The 15,686-nt window shown below is 42.7% G+C and overlaps 1 protein-coding gene across 1 annotated transcript in view; it reads right to left on the bottom strand.

The window, feature by feature from the left end:
* The window catches only part of Nhs (NHS actin remodeling regulator), a 332,024-nt gene extending 316,959 nt beyond the window's left edge, over window positions 1-15,065 (bottom strand). Inside the window, exon 1 of the mRNA XM_047535950.1 lies at window positions 14,331-15,065. Within this exon, the coding sequence (XP_047391906.1) occupies window positions 14,331-14,886 (556 nt within the window). The 5' untranslated portion in view covers window positions 14,887-15,065. The remainder of the gene's footprint in view (window positions 1-14,330) is intronic.
* Between the last annotated feature and the right edge of the window lie 621 nt (window positions 15,066-15,686).

Raw genomic sequence — 15,686 nt, 5'->3', positions numbered from 1 at the left:
TAGAAGTATACTTCCCCTCCATGTAAAATCAAATCAGGTATTGGCAGACAGTCTTTCCTGGGGTGATTCAGAGACCCAGGTTCCTTCCATCTATGTAGTGGTTCAACCATACCTTAGGCCTTGAAGTTCCCTGCTGAGTCCTCTGAAGGCAGTCAGCAAAGTGGGGAAGAAATAAACTATAAATGATTGGTAAGGAGTTTTTATCTAGCCTTCCTAGAGGTGAAGCAATTATTCCTCCCACATCTCATTGGACAGAACTTTGCACATAGTCACACCTAACTGTAAGGTAAGCTGGGAAATGTAGTCTAGCTATGTGTCCAGGAGGAAAAGGGAAAGAGTTGGTGAACACCAAGCCATTCTCTGCTATGTCCTCTCTTCTAGCTATTCCATGCATGATGTCTGAATACAAAGAATAGAAGACAAGTCATTATGGGTGAAGATACAAAAGGCATGGACCTTTACATCCTACATTTCAATGATGGCACACATCCATACCCAGGCTACCCATGCCTATCATCAGAAGTCTGCACTCTCAGAATGGAGGAATAATGGCAGCCAGATGCTAAATTGCTCTTGCAGTGCTCAATGACATAAGTGAGGCTAGCCAAGTCAGAAAATGGGATGGCATTCTTCTGTCCCTATTTTTACCATGCATCGGGTTGATCAGAGTATTTCCTCTGATTGAGGAGTCACAGGAACTGGGTTTTGTCCCTTTTTATTTTTTATTTTTTGGTACCAGGGATTGAACCCAGCGGCACTTAACCACTGAACCACATCCCCAGTTCTTTTAATTTTTTATTTTGAGACAGGGTCTTTCTTGCTAAATTGCTCAGGGCTGACACTGGCTTTGAACTTGTGATTCTCCTGCCTCAGTCTCCTGAGATGCTGAAATTACAGGCCTGCACCATTGTGCCTGGTGGATTTACCAATTTTTATACCTACTTTCCCCTCCCAAGCATCCTGATAATAATAATGATTATTATTACAAAAAGTACCATTGATGACAAACATGTATTAACCCTTACTATGTATACTGTGTATATACCACACACTGCTGGTACTTCCCATGGAATTAATTCACTTAATTTTCACAACAACTCTTTGAGATTAATACTAATAGTGTTCCCATTTCACAGATTCTTAGTCTGTGAGGCATAGGGATGAAGAATTTATCCAAGGTCACACAGCTGGTAAGTGGTTGAACTCCAAAAATCAAAAGCTAACATATGCTCTTTATTATACAAAGGTGATCTGAATTAGGAACACAAGCATATAATCACATCAAAGTCTCAGTCCCTCAGGGAGAAAATCTTGAATCTACACTTCATAAACATAAGACTTGATTTGACTGGGCTGATCAAGCCACAGAATAGCACACAAAGTAAATTGGAAAAAAAATTAAGTCAAAGTCAAGAAGTAAAGGATGGTGTCATTTCTTAGGGATTTTGGTTTTGTTTTTGAATTTTCATTTGCACTCAACATCCACTGAAACCACTGCATTGACAAATCAATTAAGAAAATTCAGAAGGGCTTCAAACTCAAATTTATACACCAATAGTCTAACCTTCCCCATTCATTGTCTTTATTAAATATATTTATTTATAAGTGAATCTCATTATTCATTATCACCTTCCATCCTATAACCAGCCTGAAATCTGCCTGTCTTATACTATGAAACAAAGGGTTAATGTAAAGCCACACAAGAGGAAACCTTACACAATATATTTTTCTTCATGCAATTGGATTAGTTTTAATTAGCAAAGCCTAAAATTTTGCCAGATGAGCACTGGGTGATATCTGATACCTGAGCAGAGTTCCAACATCTCTTCTCTCACACCAAAGGCATTTAACTCAAATGATACTCTTTGAAAACATTCCACGGCACCCTTTCCAATATCTCTTCTTCATTTGCCCACTTCTCCCCACTATTGCCTCAAATATCCAAACCTATGTCTCGCCTGTGTGTAAAACAGAAAATCCCTTCACTTCTCACATGGAAAAGAATTTCTGTGGCATTTATTGCTGCTGTACTTCTTCTCCCTCGACACTGATCTCTGGACTCAAACTCTTGAGAAACAAGTGCCATCTTGCAAACGAGTCACTCTAGGGGTGGGGAGGAGATCCACTGAGGTGGCAGAATTTTGGTGCCAAATTAAAAAGGGAAATACAGTTTTATTTGAATTATTAAAGTATAAATACAGACTCAAAGAACAGAGTCCAGATGCAGGCTGGAGAGAAACATAAATATTGATATTACATTCTAATGAACATTATGTTTCACTGACTGTCATCTGTCCCCATAGCTACTAGCTCTTCTCTCTCTTAGATGTGTAGTATTAAGAAATCAAGAGTAACTGAACTCTATTTCACAAATCTAAATGCACTTAGATAGAACAATAGGAAATCAAATTCTAAACAACTTTCTGTCCTCCACTGAGGTTTTAAGCACCAGAATAAGTTGAAAATACAGTTGCAAACCAGTATTCTCTGGTACTTAGAAAATTGCCTTAGAGTAACAAGGTCCTTTTACATGTCTTTTAAAATGTTATTTTAGTTTTATCTTAGGAAAACTCCCACTTCTAAATTACTCTGAGGCCAGATTCTTATCCTTGTCCAAACCCTGATTCTCCTTAAAATCCAGCACTAAGATGTCATAAATAGCCCATCACCATTGGACCAAAAGTAAGGAAATCCCACTGTTCTAGCTTGCCTTGGAAATCTTATACATAGAAATGTTATTTCTTAGTCTAATTCTACTTGAGAGCCCAGAAGCTTTGTGGAATCATTTTCTTCTGAGGTCATATTCATAGAACAGTCCCAGTTAGGGGCTGGTGCTAAGCCATCTGAGTTCAAATACTGTTTTTTTTTTTTTAATCCAAAAGAGTATTACCTACCTGAAGTGAAGGGAATTTTCTCTATCTCAATAGTGGTGTGGATTACACAGTGGATACAGTTGTGAAAAATCATCAAACTATACACTTAAGATCTGTGCATATTACTGCAGGTAAATTATGCCTTGGATTTTCTTTAAAAAGTATTAAAATACTTTTTAAGTTTTTCCAAGAGAGCAAATAAGAATAATCAACAAGATTCTAGAAGTGCCTACTTCTCCAAGATTAATGGCTTTACCAAACACATTAGATATATGTGTGAGAATTTGCTCTTACTCCCTCTAAAAGGAGCACAAAATGCTATATAACACATGTTTCTTTGGAACAAGTCTGTCAGGTGAACAGGGAAAGAGGGTTTTCCTTTTCTTTTCTTCTCTATTCCCTTCTGTATGGGTTGGGTTACCCAGCCCTACACGTAAAGCAAAACTGTCAAAGCTCTAATGTGGATCCAACCATTTTTTCATATTGCCACAATTTCTTACCTGGATTATAATAGCCCCCTACTTGATCTCCCTGCTTTTACCTCTCCTGCCTCTCACAAGTCTCTGCTTAACACAACAGTCAAAGTGATTCCTTGAAACACTATGTCAGTCATGTTACCCCTAGGCTTAAAAGCCTCCAATGACTGTCAGCTGCACTCGGAGCGAAAGGCAAAGTTCTGGCAATGGTTTGCTGTAAGACCCTAGGTGATCTGTTCCCACTCCTTCATGCTGGACTCCTTTCCTCCTGCTCTCCTCCTTGTTTACTCCACATCCACCACACTGGCATCCTTGCTATCACTAAATCATTCCAGGTATGTACTCACCTCAGGACCTTTGCACTAGCTGTAGTTGTCTTCTGCCAGAAGAATATTTCTCCAGTCTACAATCAACATAATTAACTCCCTTACCTTTTTCCAATTTTGCCTAAATTCTACTTCCTTAATAAGGTCCATCTGGCTACCCCATTGAAAATGGCAACCCCACCTCAACTTTCTGGATCACCCTCACCCTGCTCTACTTTCTTTGTGCCTATAGTACTTGCCACCTCCTAACAGGCTTTACAATTTCCTCAAATGTACTATGTTTGTTGTTTAGAGATTATTACTCTCCACTGGAACATAGATTCTTTGTAACTTTTTGTTTACCAATCAAATGTAAGTGCCTAGAATAGTGTCTGACAGATAATAAATGAATGAATCTAGATGATAAAGCTATTGATCATTTTTCTCTTTCTAAACTTTGTTGCATACCAAAAAGTGCTCACAAAGAAAGAAGATCCTTAACTGATGCCTTTGACTATGCAAAGAGACACAGCACTGCTTGATCAGCTAGACCCTTCCCCTGACCCAGCATTTTACAGATTTAGGCAGAGGTTCTCACCTACTTGGAAAAAAATATTGCATACCTTCTACTCTGTCTGATCCAATTATAGTATCAATACAATAGCTAATAATAGTCAATAATTCTCAGGAGCTTACCATGTACCAAGCAGGATTCTCAGTAGTCACACACCTTGACTCCTTTAGTCCTTTCAACAACCTGATTCAATGGGTACCCTTTTGTCTCCATTACATAATAGATGAAGAAAAATAAATATTCAATAAATTGTTCAAAGTCATACAGCTTTGAAGGGGTGGAGCTGAGATTTGAACCCACACAGTCTAGCTTCAGAGTCCACACCCATAACCACATACTCTCCTGGTTCCCAACACTTAGATACACCATGCCCTTCCCAACCTTACACAAACTGAGCCTAAGGAAGCTCCAAATGTCATGGATTACAAACCTTAAGTAACAAAGAACAAGGACATCAGGTCTTCAACAGGTACCCTAAAAGACAGAAAGGGACAACACCCTGATTGTCTGCCTCCCACAAACTGGACACTCTAGAGCTAGATAAATTAATTCTAGGACCCAGGGAATCCCCTTAGAGTACAACAATGCAGTCATTCTATGGCAAAAATGGCAAAGCAAATCCCCCATATAAACTTTTTATCTATTGTATAAAAGAAAATTTAAATGGTCCCTCTGCTTGTAATAAGTGGATCTGGTTTGAGCCAGATTAACCTCATTTCCCTTTTGAGTAGTACTATTACACCAGGAGATCAAAGGCATGCTACAGACATCTTGATTTCAGCAAACCATTTGACATTTGCTCATGATGATAGATCTTGTGGGCAAGGTGGAGAAATGTGGTTTGAATGGGAAGGCGTGGAGTTACATTTGTAGCTGCTGCAACAGTGGTACCCGAGGAATGTTGATTGATAGATGTCAATTTGGAGGGATGCTGCTAGTACTGCCTGGCAATGGGCTCTGGTCTTGAGTCCATCTAAACAATAATTTTATCAAAGATGTGGATGATGGCATAGAATCATGTTTATGGTGTCTGCAGAGAGCAAAATGCTGTGGGCAGTAGCTGACACATTGAATCAAGATTTTAAACCATCACCACTGATTGGAAATGAAAGACAAAGCAAACAAGATTCAATTTTACAGAGACAATGGGAGACTTGTGAAATTGAAGTTCAAAATAATAACTGTACACCTAGAATCAAGGAAATCTCATGTTAAGAACTACCATTATAAAAGAAGAGGGTTCATCAGGCCATAAGAGCAAAAATACACAGAGTTGTGCAATGGTTAAAACATCGACCACTTTTGTTCTAAGTGGACATTCATATAAAGAAAGGAATAGGACCATCCATGTTTTGTACCTATGGCAGAGAGCAACCAAAGTGGGAAGAAACTGGAAAGTTGTCATTAGGAGACCTGGTGGAAGGAAATGAAGTTGTTTTACCTGGGATGAAGAAAGCTTAAAAAGAACCACAACAGTAACCTACGGACACTTAAAAGATGTCCTGGAAAAGAAATTCCCCAAACATCAGAACTAGGACTAAAATACTATTACTATAGAAAAATAGAGACTTAAGGTAAATAAGGACTATGTGAGAATAAGAACTATCCAGCAACAAAGGTGGGGTGGCATTTACCACTTCCTATACCTGGGAGTCTTCATGGGCATAGAAACAAGATGGGCTGACATTTTGAACACCCTAAAAAAGATTCCAAAGCTGGATGGGAAGTTGCTTTTCATGGGTACTATGGTCTTTTTCAACACTAAGATCCAAAGATTCTATGACTTGTTAAATTAACTTTATTCTTGGTTAATTTCACTTTGAATGACTTAGGTACTTAAGTATTTTTTCAGCATATTCCATATGAGCCCATTTTCTTAGTTTGTTATTTCAATAAATCCAAACCTTCTCAAGTTCATTAATGGATTGAGAGGTGGACCTTATGTCAGAAACAAAAATGACCATACCTGCTTAGTCATTCACAAAGATGAGCCAGGCAGGATCCCTACTGTTCAGTAGGAGTACCCTCCAAAATATTGTTTCAGTACATTTTAATCCTAGAATGAGATCCTTACATTCAGAAACCACTCTTAACTCATTATTTTTGAGTTTAGTATAAAATGTGATCCATGAAGATTTCTTGATGCAAAAAAAAAAGTTTTCAGGAATTTTTGTGTTAGGAGGTTTATTGCAGGAATACTTTTCCTATGATTTTATTTAATACAGTGACAGAAAATCTTATATCCCACAATTTTTAATAGAGTAAAAGGAAATCAAACAGAAACATCAAAACTAAATTCCAACCATGTTTAAAATTATCATTGACCCTAAATTTTAGTGCCATATGAAGTCAGTGAATTCTCAAGACTCATGGGATAATGTAAGACAATAGGAGAATTTCATATGTCATAGTAATTTAAAGGTAATGCCCATTAAAGATAGACTAAAAACTCCAAAACCACTTTTCTGATGGCATCATGCAGAAAATACCATCACAGATAGGAAGAAAGAAATCTTCATTGTTAACATCTTAGCAATATCAGTCCAGCAGAAGCCCAAGGATTTCCTCACTAAAGTAGTTTGGTAGCTTTTATCTAAAAGCCCAATCCAATACAAGAAAAGTCTAGAAACAAATGTGTTGCTATTACTGGTTATGAAATTACAACCATGAATTATTAACCTCTGAAAGATTGCTTTCTTCTCAGTTGTTCTGTGATGGGTTTAAAAGCAGTTTTCAATGGAGCTGTTAGGATCTCATAATGCCTCAGAGAAATTCACTGAGCAGAGTCAGAAAGAAATGAAACTTAACCACAGTTACTGAGTCATTCAAGAAAACACATTAACAGACTGCAAAGGGTTTTTACAACTGGTAGAATGAACAGAATGGAGAGGAAAACAAGATCATCTTCCAAAACCAGAATGAACTGATTAGTGTTGCCACACCAACCCCAAATGTCCACTTCACCCAATGTGTAACTTCCTAGCTCCTTTCTGGATTTAGTAGTTTCAGTATCTGCTCTGACTGAAATTATGCTCCTCCAACAGGGAGTGTACATCTCCTGGTCATCACTGACCCATTCCACAGGGCAATAAATAGCACTCTCAAAAGCAGGCTGATGTAACATCAGGAAACCAGTGTCCTTTATCATCATTAGACTTGATTCCTTCTGTGCTCCTTCTCACTGTGGGCAACTGGAGCTCAGCCCTACTGGGTAACTCTGGAAAATGATGCAAAATATGACTTAGAACTTTGATTTCCAAAATGTAAGGGAGCTGAAGCATTTGTCCAATTCCTTGTCTACCCTTGGTTGAGTGCTGCTTCAGGGACATTAATTTGCTGACACCTCTGGCTTTCATCAAGGCTAAGCCTGATTCATTAGCCAGATGAAAACAAAAACTCAAGGCAAAGTCACAGTATTTTACAGTAAGTAGCCTTCAGCGTTAGAGATGAGGTCTAAAGGAATGTACACAGGACATGGACAGTGTCTGCTGTACAGAATAAGAAAAGTTAAAATAAAGGTGAGCATGGAGTTCAAGAGGTCAGAGAGGTGGTGATCAAGAAATTAGATTCCACTTCACAAAGAAGATGATGTGTCGGCTGAGCACCAAAGAATGAAGAGAAATTAGCTAGTGAAAATGTTCTAGAAGGAAAGAATAGCATATACATGGACATAAAGAATGAAAAAGCCTGGAAGTTGGAGAAAACTAAGTACTTTAGTATGACTGGTGCATAGAGTTGAACTGGGGTGGAAAGTGAAGAAGGCAAGGAGGACAATGAATGGGAGGGTAAGAGATGAAACTTACCAAGTGGACAGAATTATAACATGAAAGGCCTTGACTTTAATATAGTAATTTCCTTGGATTTATGTGGAAACACATGGCAGAAAAGTCTAGTGGATGTAAATATAACATGTAGACTCAGACCTGGATCCTAATTCTGGGCCCCAACACTTTCTAGCTGTTGCTAGGAACAAGTTGCTAACCCTCAGTAAAATGGAAAAATAATAGTACCTCTCTTCTAGAGTTCTTATGAAGATTAAATATGATAATGCATATAAAGCTCTTAGCACTGGAGCTGACAAATAGCAAAGCTCAACAAGTTTTTGCTAAAACTAAAATCAATCCATTTGATGAATGACAAACATGTCACTGCAGTGCAATGGAGAAATTATGGTCTTTTCAATAAGTAGCAATGGGCCAACTGTGCATCCATATGAACAAAAACAATCTTGACCCCTACCTCACACCATTTGCAAATATCAATTCCATATGAATTGTGGGACCTAAATGACAAAAGCAAAACAAAACAAAAAAAAAAAAACCCTTCTAGAACACAAGCGATATCTTCATGGTCTTGTGACTGGTAAAGATTTTAAGAATGAACAGAAGAGAAAACAAAAAACACTAACCATAAAAAAAGGACTGATATAAACTGGACCACAGAAAAACACATAAGAACTGCTCAATACTAAGAGAGTAGAAAGTCAAGCTGCAGAATGAGAAAAGGTATTTGCAGTACCCATAACTGACAAATGACTCATATCCACAGTATATTAAAAAATTCCTACAAAGTAATAAGAAAAAAGTACAAAGAGCCTTATTTTTAAATGAGCAAAGGTGTTGAATGGGTAATTCACAAAAGGGAATATCCAAATTGCTTTAAAAATATGAAAAGATGTTCAATTTTACAAGTCATCAGAAAAATATGTAAATAAAAACCATTATGAGGTTATATTACATACCCACCAGAGTAGTTAATTTAAGAGATGATACCAGAATTGGTAAGGATGTCAAGCAACTAGAACTTTCATATACTTCTGGGATTAAAAATTGCTACAACCAGTTTAGAAAATTTAGGTAGTATCTACATATCTATCCCTTTTCATCTAGCAATTTCACTTTTAGATATATGCCAAACAGTTATGTATACATAAGCTCATCAAAAGGAAGGTAAATCTACTGTCATATACAATAAATTAGAACAAATTAAAAAAATCTTTTAAAAATATTTTTTAAAAGGCAGGTAAAGCCAGGTGTGGTGGCACACACCTGTAATCCCAGCAACTAGGGAGGCTGAGACAGAAGGTTCACAAGTTCAAAGCCAGCCTCAGCTAAAAGTAAGGTGATAAGCAACTCAGTGAGAACCTGCCTCTAAATAAAATGCAAAAAATAGGGCTGGGGATGTGGTTCAGTGGTTGAGTGCCCCTGAGTTCAATCCCTGGTACCAAAAAGAAAAAAAGGTAAAAATAATATTCATGATCTACTATATATGCAAACAACAATGAAGAATCTTACTAATATAATGTTGAGTGAATAATGAGACACTAAAAGTATATGTATATGTATGTGTGTGTGTGTACATATAAAGCTAAAAAGCAAGAAAATCTAATTGATGTCAGTAGAAGTCAGGAAAGTAGTTACCTTTAGGGAATGAGGATAGAGACTAGTATGGGGCTTGAGAGGAAAGTGTTTCAGGCAGAGTAATGTTTGATTTCTTGACATGTGTGGTGTTCTCCTGAGTTATTTGCCTTATGAAAATAAATCAAGCTGAACACTTACAATCTGTGTGATTTTCTGTAGAAATGTTAATATGTATATATATATATATATATATATATATAATTTGTTTTAAAACTCAGTAACTAAATATAATCAAAGATAAAACATTAAAATGTCTAAGGATGGCATTTTAGCTTAACATTGAAGTCCGTGAAGTAATTCCTAACTATCAAGTGTTAGTGACTGAAAAGCTGGACTCCCTTCAAGTTTATGACCATAAATCTCAGAAGGCTCTCAACACAACCAGATAATCCCACTACACTTCCTTATTGCATCCATGTTCCCCCAAGACAACTTATTAACACCTTCCCTTCTTTCCTCACATTGCCAACACCCTCTCATATGATGACCTCACCACATAACTCAGAGAAAATAGATGTAATAGTAGAAGAACACCCCATTCAATCTGTCAGTCTACCAGCACACCTGCCTCTCTGCCTTTATGCTCCATTTTTCTCTCCAGGTCCCATGGATGAAATGGTGCTCTCATCTCACTTCATCTCAGCTTCTCAAGGACTTCCATAATTATCCCATTCCTTTCCCCAGCATTGTCAATTTCCTCCTCTCCATAGAATGTAAACTTGCCTAAAATATCAATACCTTTTAAGAAAATCTCCCTTGGTACTGTATTCTCCTCTAGCCACTGGCCCATTTCTCCACTTCCCTTGGGAGCAAAGCTCCTTACAAGAATTTCTGTCATTGCTATTTCTTCTTCCACCCTCCAGTTCTTTCTCCAACTCCTCTTACTGGGCCTTAACCTCCACCCCTCAACAGGAATGGCACTTATCAAAGCTTCTAATTAATTACAGGTTACCAAACTCTATGATTTCTTCTGTTCTTGGTGCCCATCTTACTCTCACAAGCATTGAATCAAGATGATATCCCTCCATAACCCTCCAATCCTTTTTTTCTTTCCTTTTTTTGTGTGGGGTGTTAGGGATTGAACCCAGGGCTTCACACATGCTAAACACATGCTCTGCCATTGAACTACCCCCATAGCTCCCTCTCCATTCTTGAAGCACTTTCTCCTAGTTTCCATCATACCACACTCTCCTGATTTTTCTTCTAGATTTCTGGTTATTCTTTCTCAGCCTTTCTCCTTTCCTATTAAACTTTCAAAGTTGGACTCTCCTAGGCTACATACTAGACCTCTTTCCTTTACTATCTACACTGTCCCTAGATCAAGGCTTCACCATTCCATCTCTAGTTTTATGTCTTGAATTTGCTCCTCCATCCTGTCCCCTTACCCTGAGCTGTCAACTCACACATCTAATTGTGTGAGACACATCAGGCAACTCAAACTTAACATGGCTTAAATAGAAAACTATTGATTCTGTTCCCCCACATAATAAAATATCCACTCTTCCACTATCCTTTCCCAGTTTTGGAAGTGGCATCACCTTCTGTACATTTTTTCAGTCAAAGAAACTGAGTCATTATTTCTTAATTAATTATTTTTTCTCATACCCTTTACCCAATCCTATCAGTAAGTCCTATCAATTCCATTTCCAAACTGAAATCAAAATCCAACCACTTTTTGCTTTCTTCACAGCTCCTTCCCTAGTTCTAGCCACCAACACCAGCTTCACTATCTAACTGGTCTACCAGCCTCCAGGCTTGCCTCAGGGGTGACTTTTCTAAAGGGTAATTCAGATCAAGTCATCCCTGCAAAAAGCCTTCCAGTGTGTCTGAGGGCAAGAGGAAGCAGCTATCTGAAGATGGAGCAGTCTGTGTGGGGCATGATAATCTGGGTGGGAAGGCTACACAGGGAGTATAGAGGCACTCAGACAACCTCAAATGGGGAGAAAAGGGAACATGACTTACTTTCAGTCTTCCTCTACCTTTTAAACTCCCCCAGGTCTGAGCAATAATGTAGCTGTTGCCACTGGTACTCAGAGCCCCTCTACCTTCCCCAGAGGACCTCTGCACACATTCTTGTGCACACCACAGGTTTTTGGTAGCTCTCTCTACCTGGCCCTAGGAGCATGCTGGGATCATACATGAGGCAGGCCTCAGAAACCAGGGTAGTCACACTACAGACTCTACCTTCTATCTGCAAAGAGCAGAAGTTGTGCACCAATATTCCAGCTTCCTCACCTCTCAGCGGGACACATCTGAGATGTGTTTACCAAGGGTCCTGAACTGAATTCAACAGCAGTTATCTGTAGTGGTAACCAGTTTGCACCAAGTATCAGCTTTTCTCCCTTCCCTGTTTCACCTCCTCACTCCCTCTCTGAGCTTCCTGAGATCCCCTCTCAAACTGCTTGCATGGAAATCCTTGTCTCTGCCTTCTGGGACACCCAAACTAAGACACGTAATATTGTGCTTTTACTCCCAAAGGTAATACCTTTTATGACATCAAATAAGAACAGTGACATCTAAAGTTAGATGAAGGAGAGAAGAGAGATCTGAACACAAAGTGTAGAGAAAACATTTTGGAAAAACAAAAAAGAATAGATTTTAAGTCTTTCCCTGGATATTATATTAGCCTTTTCATTATTCCCGTATAAATATACATGAATAGAGTATATATTCACTGCTGTATGCACACACTAAAGGTCCTCTCTTATTTCCATAACCATTAGTTGATATTCCAAACTGTTAAAAGGACATGAAAAGACTGTAAAAATCCAAATACCTAACTACTGCTGCCTCTAAAGAAAGGGCAGAAAGGAGGACACATTCTGCTCTGGCAGTGAGTTTCATTTGTGTGAAAACTAACTATTTAAGGAGAGGTGTGTCCTCCCCCCACTGCCGCCGCCATACACGCACACAGGGGAAATGTATGCACCACTCAACAGTCTGCAGAACTTCCCTCCAGTTCTTTTGAAGTGAAATCACCGCTCCCCCCACCCCACAACCACACTTCCCAGATATCAGCGCTGTTGAAAGTGAAGGGCTTGTCCCTGCTGTGTGGTTTGGGGTAAAAAGGAGGCAGGATTAAAGTGCTCATTTCCAGTCCCAAAAGTAAAATACGACTTGGCCTACGGCAGTCCTAATTCTTTCCAGAACTCATCCCTGGAATTGCCCTTTTAAACAACCAGTCATTAACCCAACTCAGGGTCTTTTATAGCTGCGAAAACCGATCGCACACATCATTTATTCATTACGCTTATTATTATTGTTATTGCAGAAAAGCAGTGAATTCCCGGGGCGGGGTTCAAAGGTTTTTTTTTTTTTTTTTTCTTTTTTCTTTTTTCTTTTCTTTTCTTTTTTTGGAGGAGGAGGAGAAAAAGAGGGGCAGGCAGGGAGAGCAAGGAGGTTGGGCTGGGTTGTGGGACAGAGGTGCATGGAAATCCCAGGAAAGGATGCCTTGACGGGTGTGCTCCTAGGCCACTGTGCGGGTGCAGCTGCTGCAGCAACAGAGGAAGCTTCTTACGTAAGTCAGAGTCGCTGACATCACCTTCGCCGTGAGCGTTGCAGCGGGACTAGGCGCCAAAGGACCCGCATACCAGCCCAGTACTCCTGTCTATCTCCAGGGTCCTTCCTAAAAGATTCCCCTGCTGCTAGAGCTTTTACCAGGGCACTGGCCTGCGCACCCCTTAGACAGCAGATGACACAGAATGACTACTTATCAGGAGCTCTGAGATGTCGCAAGAGTGAAGTCAACGCGCTGCGAAGATGCTCAGTGGTTTTCCTGACCTCCTTCCTCGCCTTCTCCTCGAAAACTGCCTGGCAGGACTGGTTCATACCTAAGTCGACACATGCCTGTAGATTTGGGTAACAATGCACAGGGGCAGGGGTGGGGGAAGAACAGCCTCAGAATCTTCGTAGGGCAGATGGCAGAACGAGCCATTTAGAAGGAATCCTAGGTTGTTTGGGGCAAAAAATAAAAAAATAAAAAAATAACCAGGGGTCTCCTCAATCTCCCTAGAGCCCAAGCACTAGCTGCTCCCCTTTGCTCCCCGCGGTCCCTCCAGACCCCAAGGGTTTTCAGTAGAGCGCTTTGGAGTTCACTCAAGGAAGAGAGGAGTGCCTCACTACGTCCTTCGCACACCGGCAAGAAGCATAAGTTCGGGAATGGGGCAGCCCCTAAGGTCATGGAAAGAGTGTCAAAACCACCGTGGTACTGCAGAAGCTCTAAAAGGTTATCCACTACTCCCTGAGCCCTCAAGTATGTATGGGTAGGTCATAGGGCTCTAGGCTGCGTTGCTGGAAACCACAAGAGTTGCAACCTTCCCTCCTCCCAAGGACGGGAAAGGCAAATCCACGAGGTGAATGACAGACTCTCTGCTTCTATGCCCCCATATGCACTCCCTTTTTGCACGTTCTTAGCCCACAGATGCCTGCGAGTTCAGAGGCTGCCCTTCAACTTTCTGCCCTCCAGTGTCTGCATCCCTGCCTTCATCGGAGTTAGCCTGGCTTAACTCAGCCCCAGGAGGATTGGGGTGACTCTCAGGGCAGGGGAGGGGTGGGAAGGCGAGAGTAAGGTGCAAGTTGCAGCAGGCGCGGCGCCTCGGGGCTGGGATTGCAGTGACAGGGGAAGGCGCGAGGGTGCGGCGCAGTAGCCGATCACCCTGCGGGTTGACGGCGCGGGTACTCACGCACTGCCTCCTGCTTGGGGTCCAGGGTGCCGAGGACGCGCTGCACGCCGCCGAGCTTGCCCTGCAGTGCCCAGACACGGCGGTGGGTAAGCTGGATGTCGCTCTCGAGCTCCTGGAAGAGGCTGCACGCGTGCCGGGCCACGTCCGAGAGCTGCCGGAGGACGCGGGCCAGCGCAGCGTTGCTGACTGCGCACAGGTCCAGCATGAGCAGCACAGCCGCAGCTGCTGCGGTGGAAGCCTCACCAGCTGCGGACGCCGCCTCCGGGACTCCTGGCGCGCTCTCCTCGCCCGCCGCGGGCGCCTCGCCCTGAGGCTGCTGAGCCTGGTCCGCCGGCGCAAGTAGCGGCGGCGGTGGCGGCGGCAGCCCAAGAGGTGCAGGGGGCGCTCGGGGAGGTTCCTCTGGCCCCGGCAGCTCGGCCTCCTCCCGCCGGCCAGGCGGCTGCAGGGGCGGCGGCGGCTCAGCGCTGCCTCCACTCGCATCCTCGTCTGGGCCGGGCGCCGGGCGCCGCTGCCGGCACAGCCACTGCGGCTCCACGATCCGCTTGGCGAAAGGCATCCCGCGCAGCCGGGCCGCGACTTTCTGTTCTCCTCCGAGCGCCTCTAGTGAGCTAGGGACCCGGCGCGCCCACCTGAGCAAGGAGAGGGCAGGAGTCCGGCAAGGCGCGATCCAGACAGTCCAGATACGCAGGGGGCTCCTCTGCTCACCTGGTCTCCCTTTCCCCGCCCTCTCTCTAGCAAATCAGTCCAACCGGTCCTCCTTCGGGTGCACCGTTCCCTCGGGAGGATGACAAGCGCCAGCACAGAAATCTCGGGGTGCGCCTGGGTTCCTCACTTGCTTCCAACAGGGGTCGGCTGGCTCAGCTCCATCGTTCCTGCACTCGCCGCCGCCGCCCCGGTCACTGCCGCCGCCGCCGCCTATATAAACGGGTGTGTGTGTGTGTGTGTGTGTGTGTACGGGTGGGTGTGAGTGTGTGCGCGCGCCTCAGTTTGAAAGTACCCCGACGCAGGCCTCTCCCCGCGCGCCCCTTGGTCGCTCCGGGGAGCGATTGCGCCCGGGATCTCTCCCCCTCTCTGGGCGGGGAGGAGGTTTCGGAGAGGCGCTCTGAAAACCCGGAGAGAGGAATCCGCCTCCAGCCGTGGCGCAGGAGGCGGCGCGGGGGCGGCAGGGCCGACGCAGGGCGGGGGAGGCCAGGGCGAGAGGGGCGCAGCGCCCTGTGCGGCCGCTGGGAGTCACTGGTGGCCTCGCCGCTCTGGGCGCCTTCTGGCGCAAAGACATTTCCTCACATCCAGCGTGGTGGGGGTGGGGAGTTCTCAAGTTGGGAGTGGGGATGAGGGTAGAGAACGTAGAGGGAGGAA

Source organism: Sciurus carolinensis, chromosome X (genome assembly GCF_902686445.1).
Source record: "Sciurus carolinensis chromosome X, mSciCar1.2, whole genome shotgun sequence".
NCBI classification, from domain to species: Eukaryota; Metazoa; Chordata; class Mammalia; order Rodentia; family Sciuridae; genus Sciurus; species Sciurus carolinensis.
This window is presented reverse-complemented; position numbering and strand designations above follow the sequence as displayed.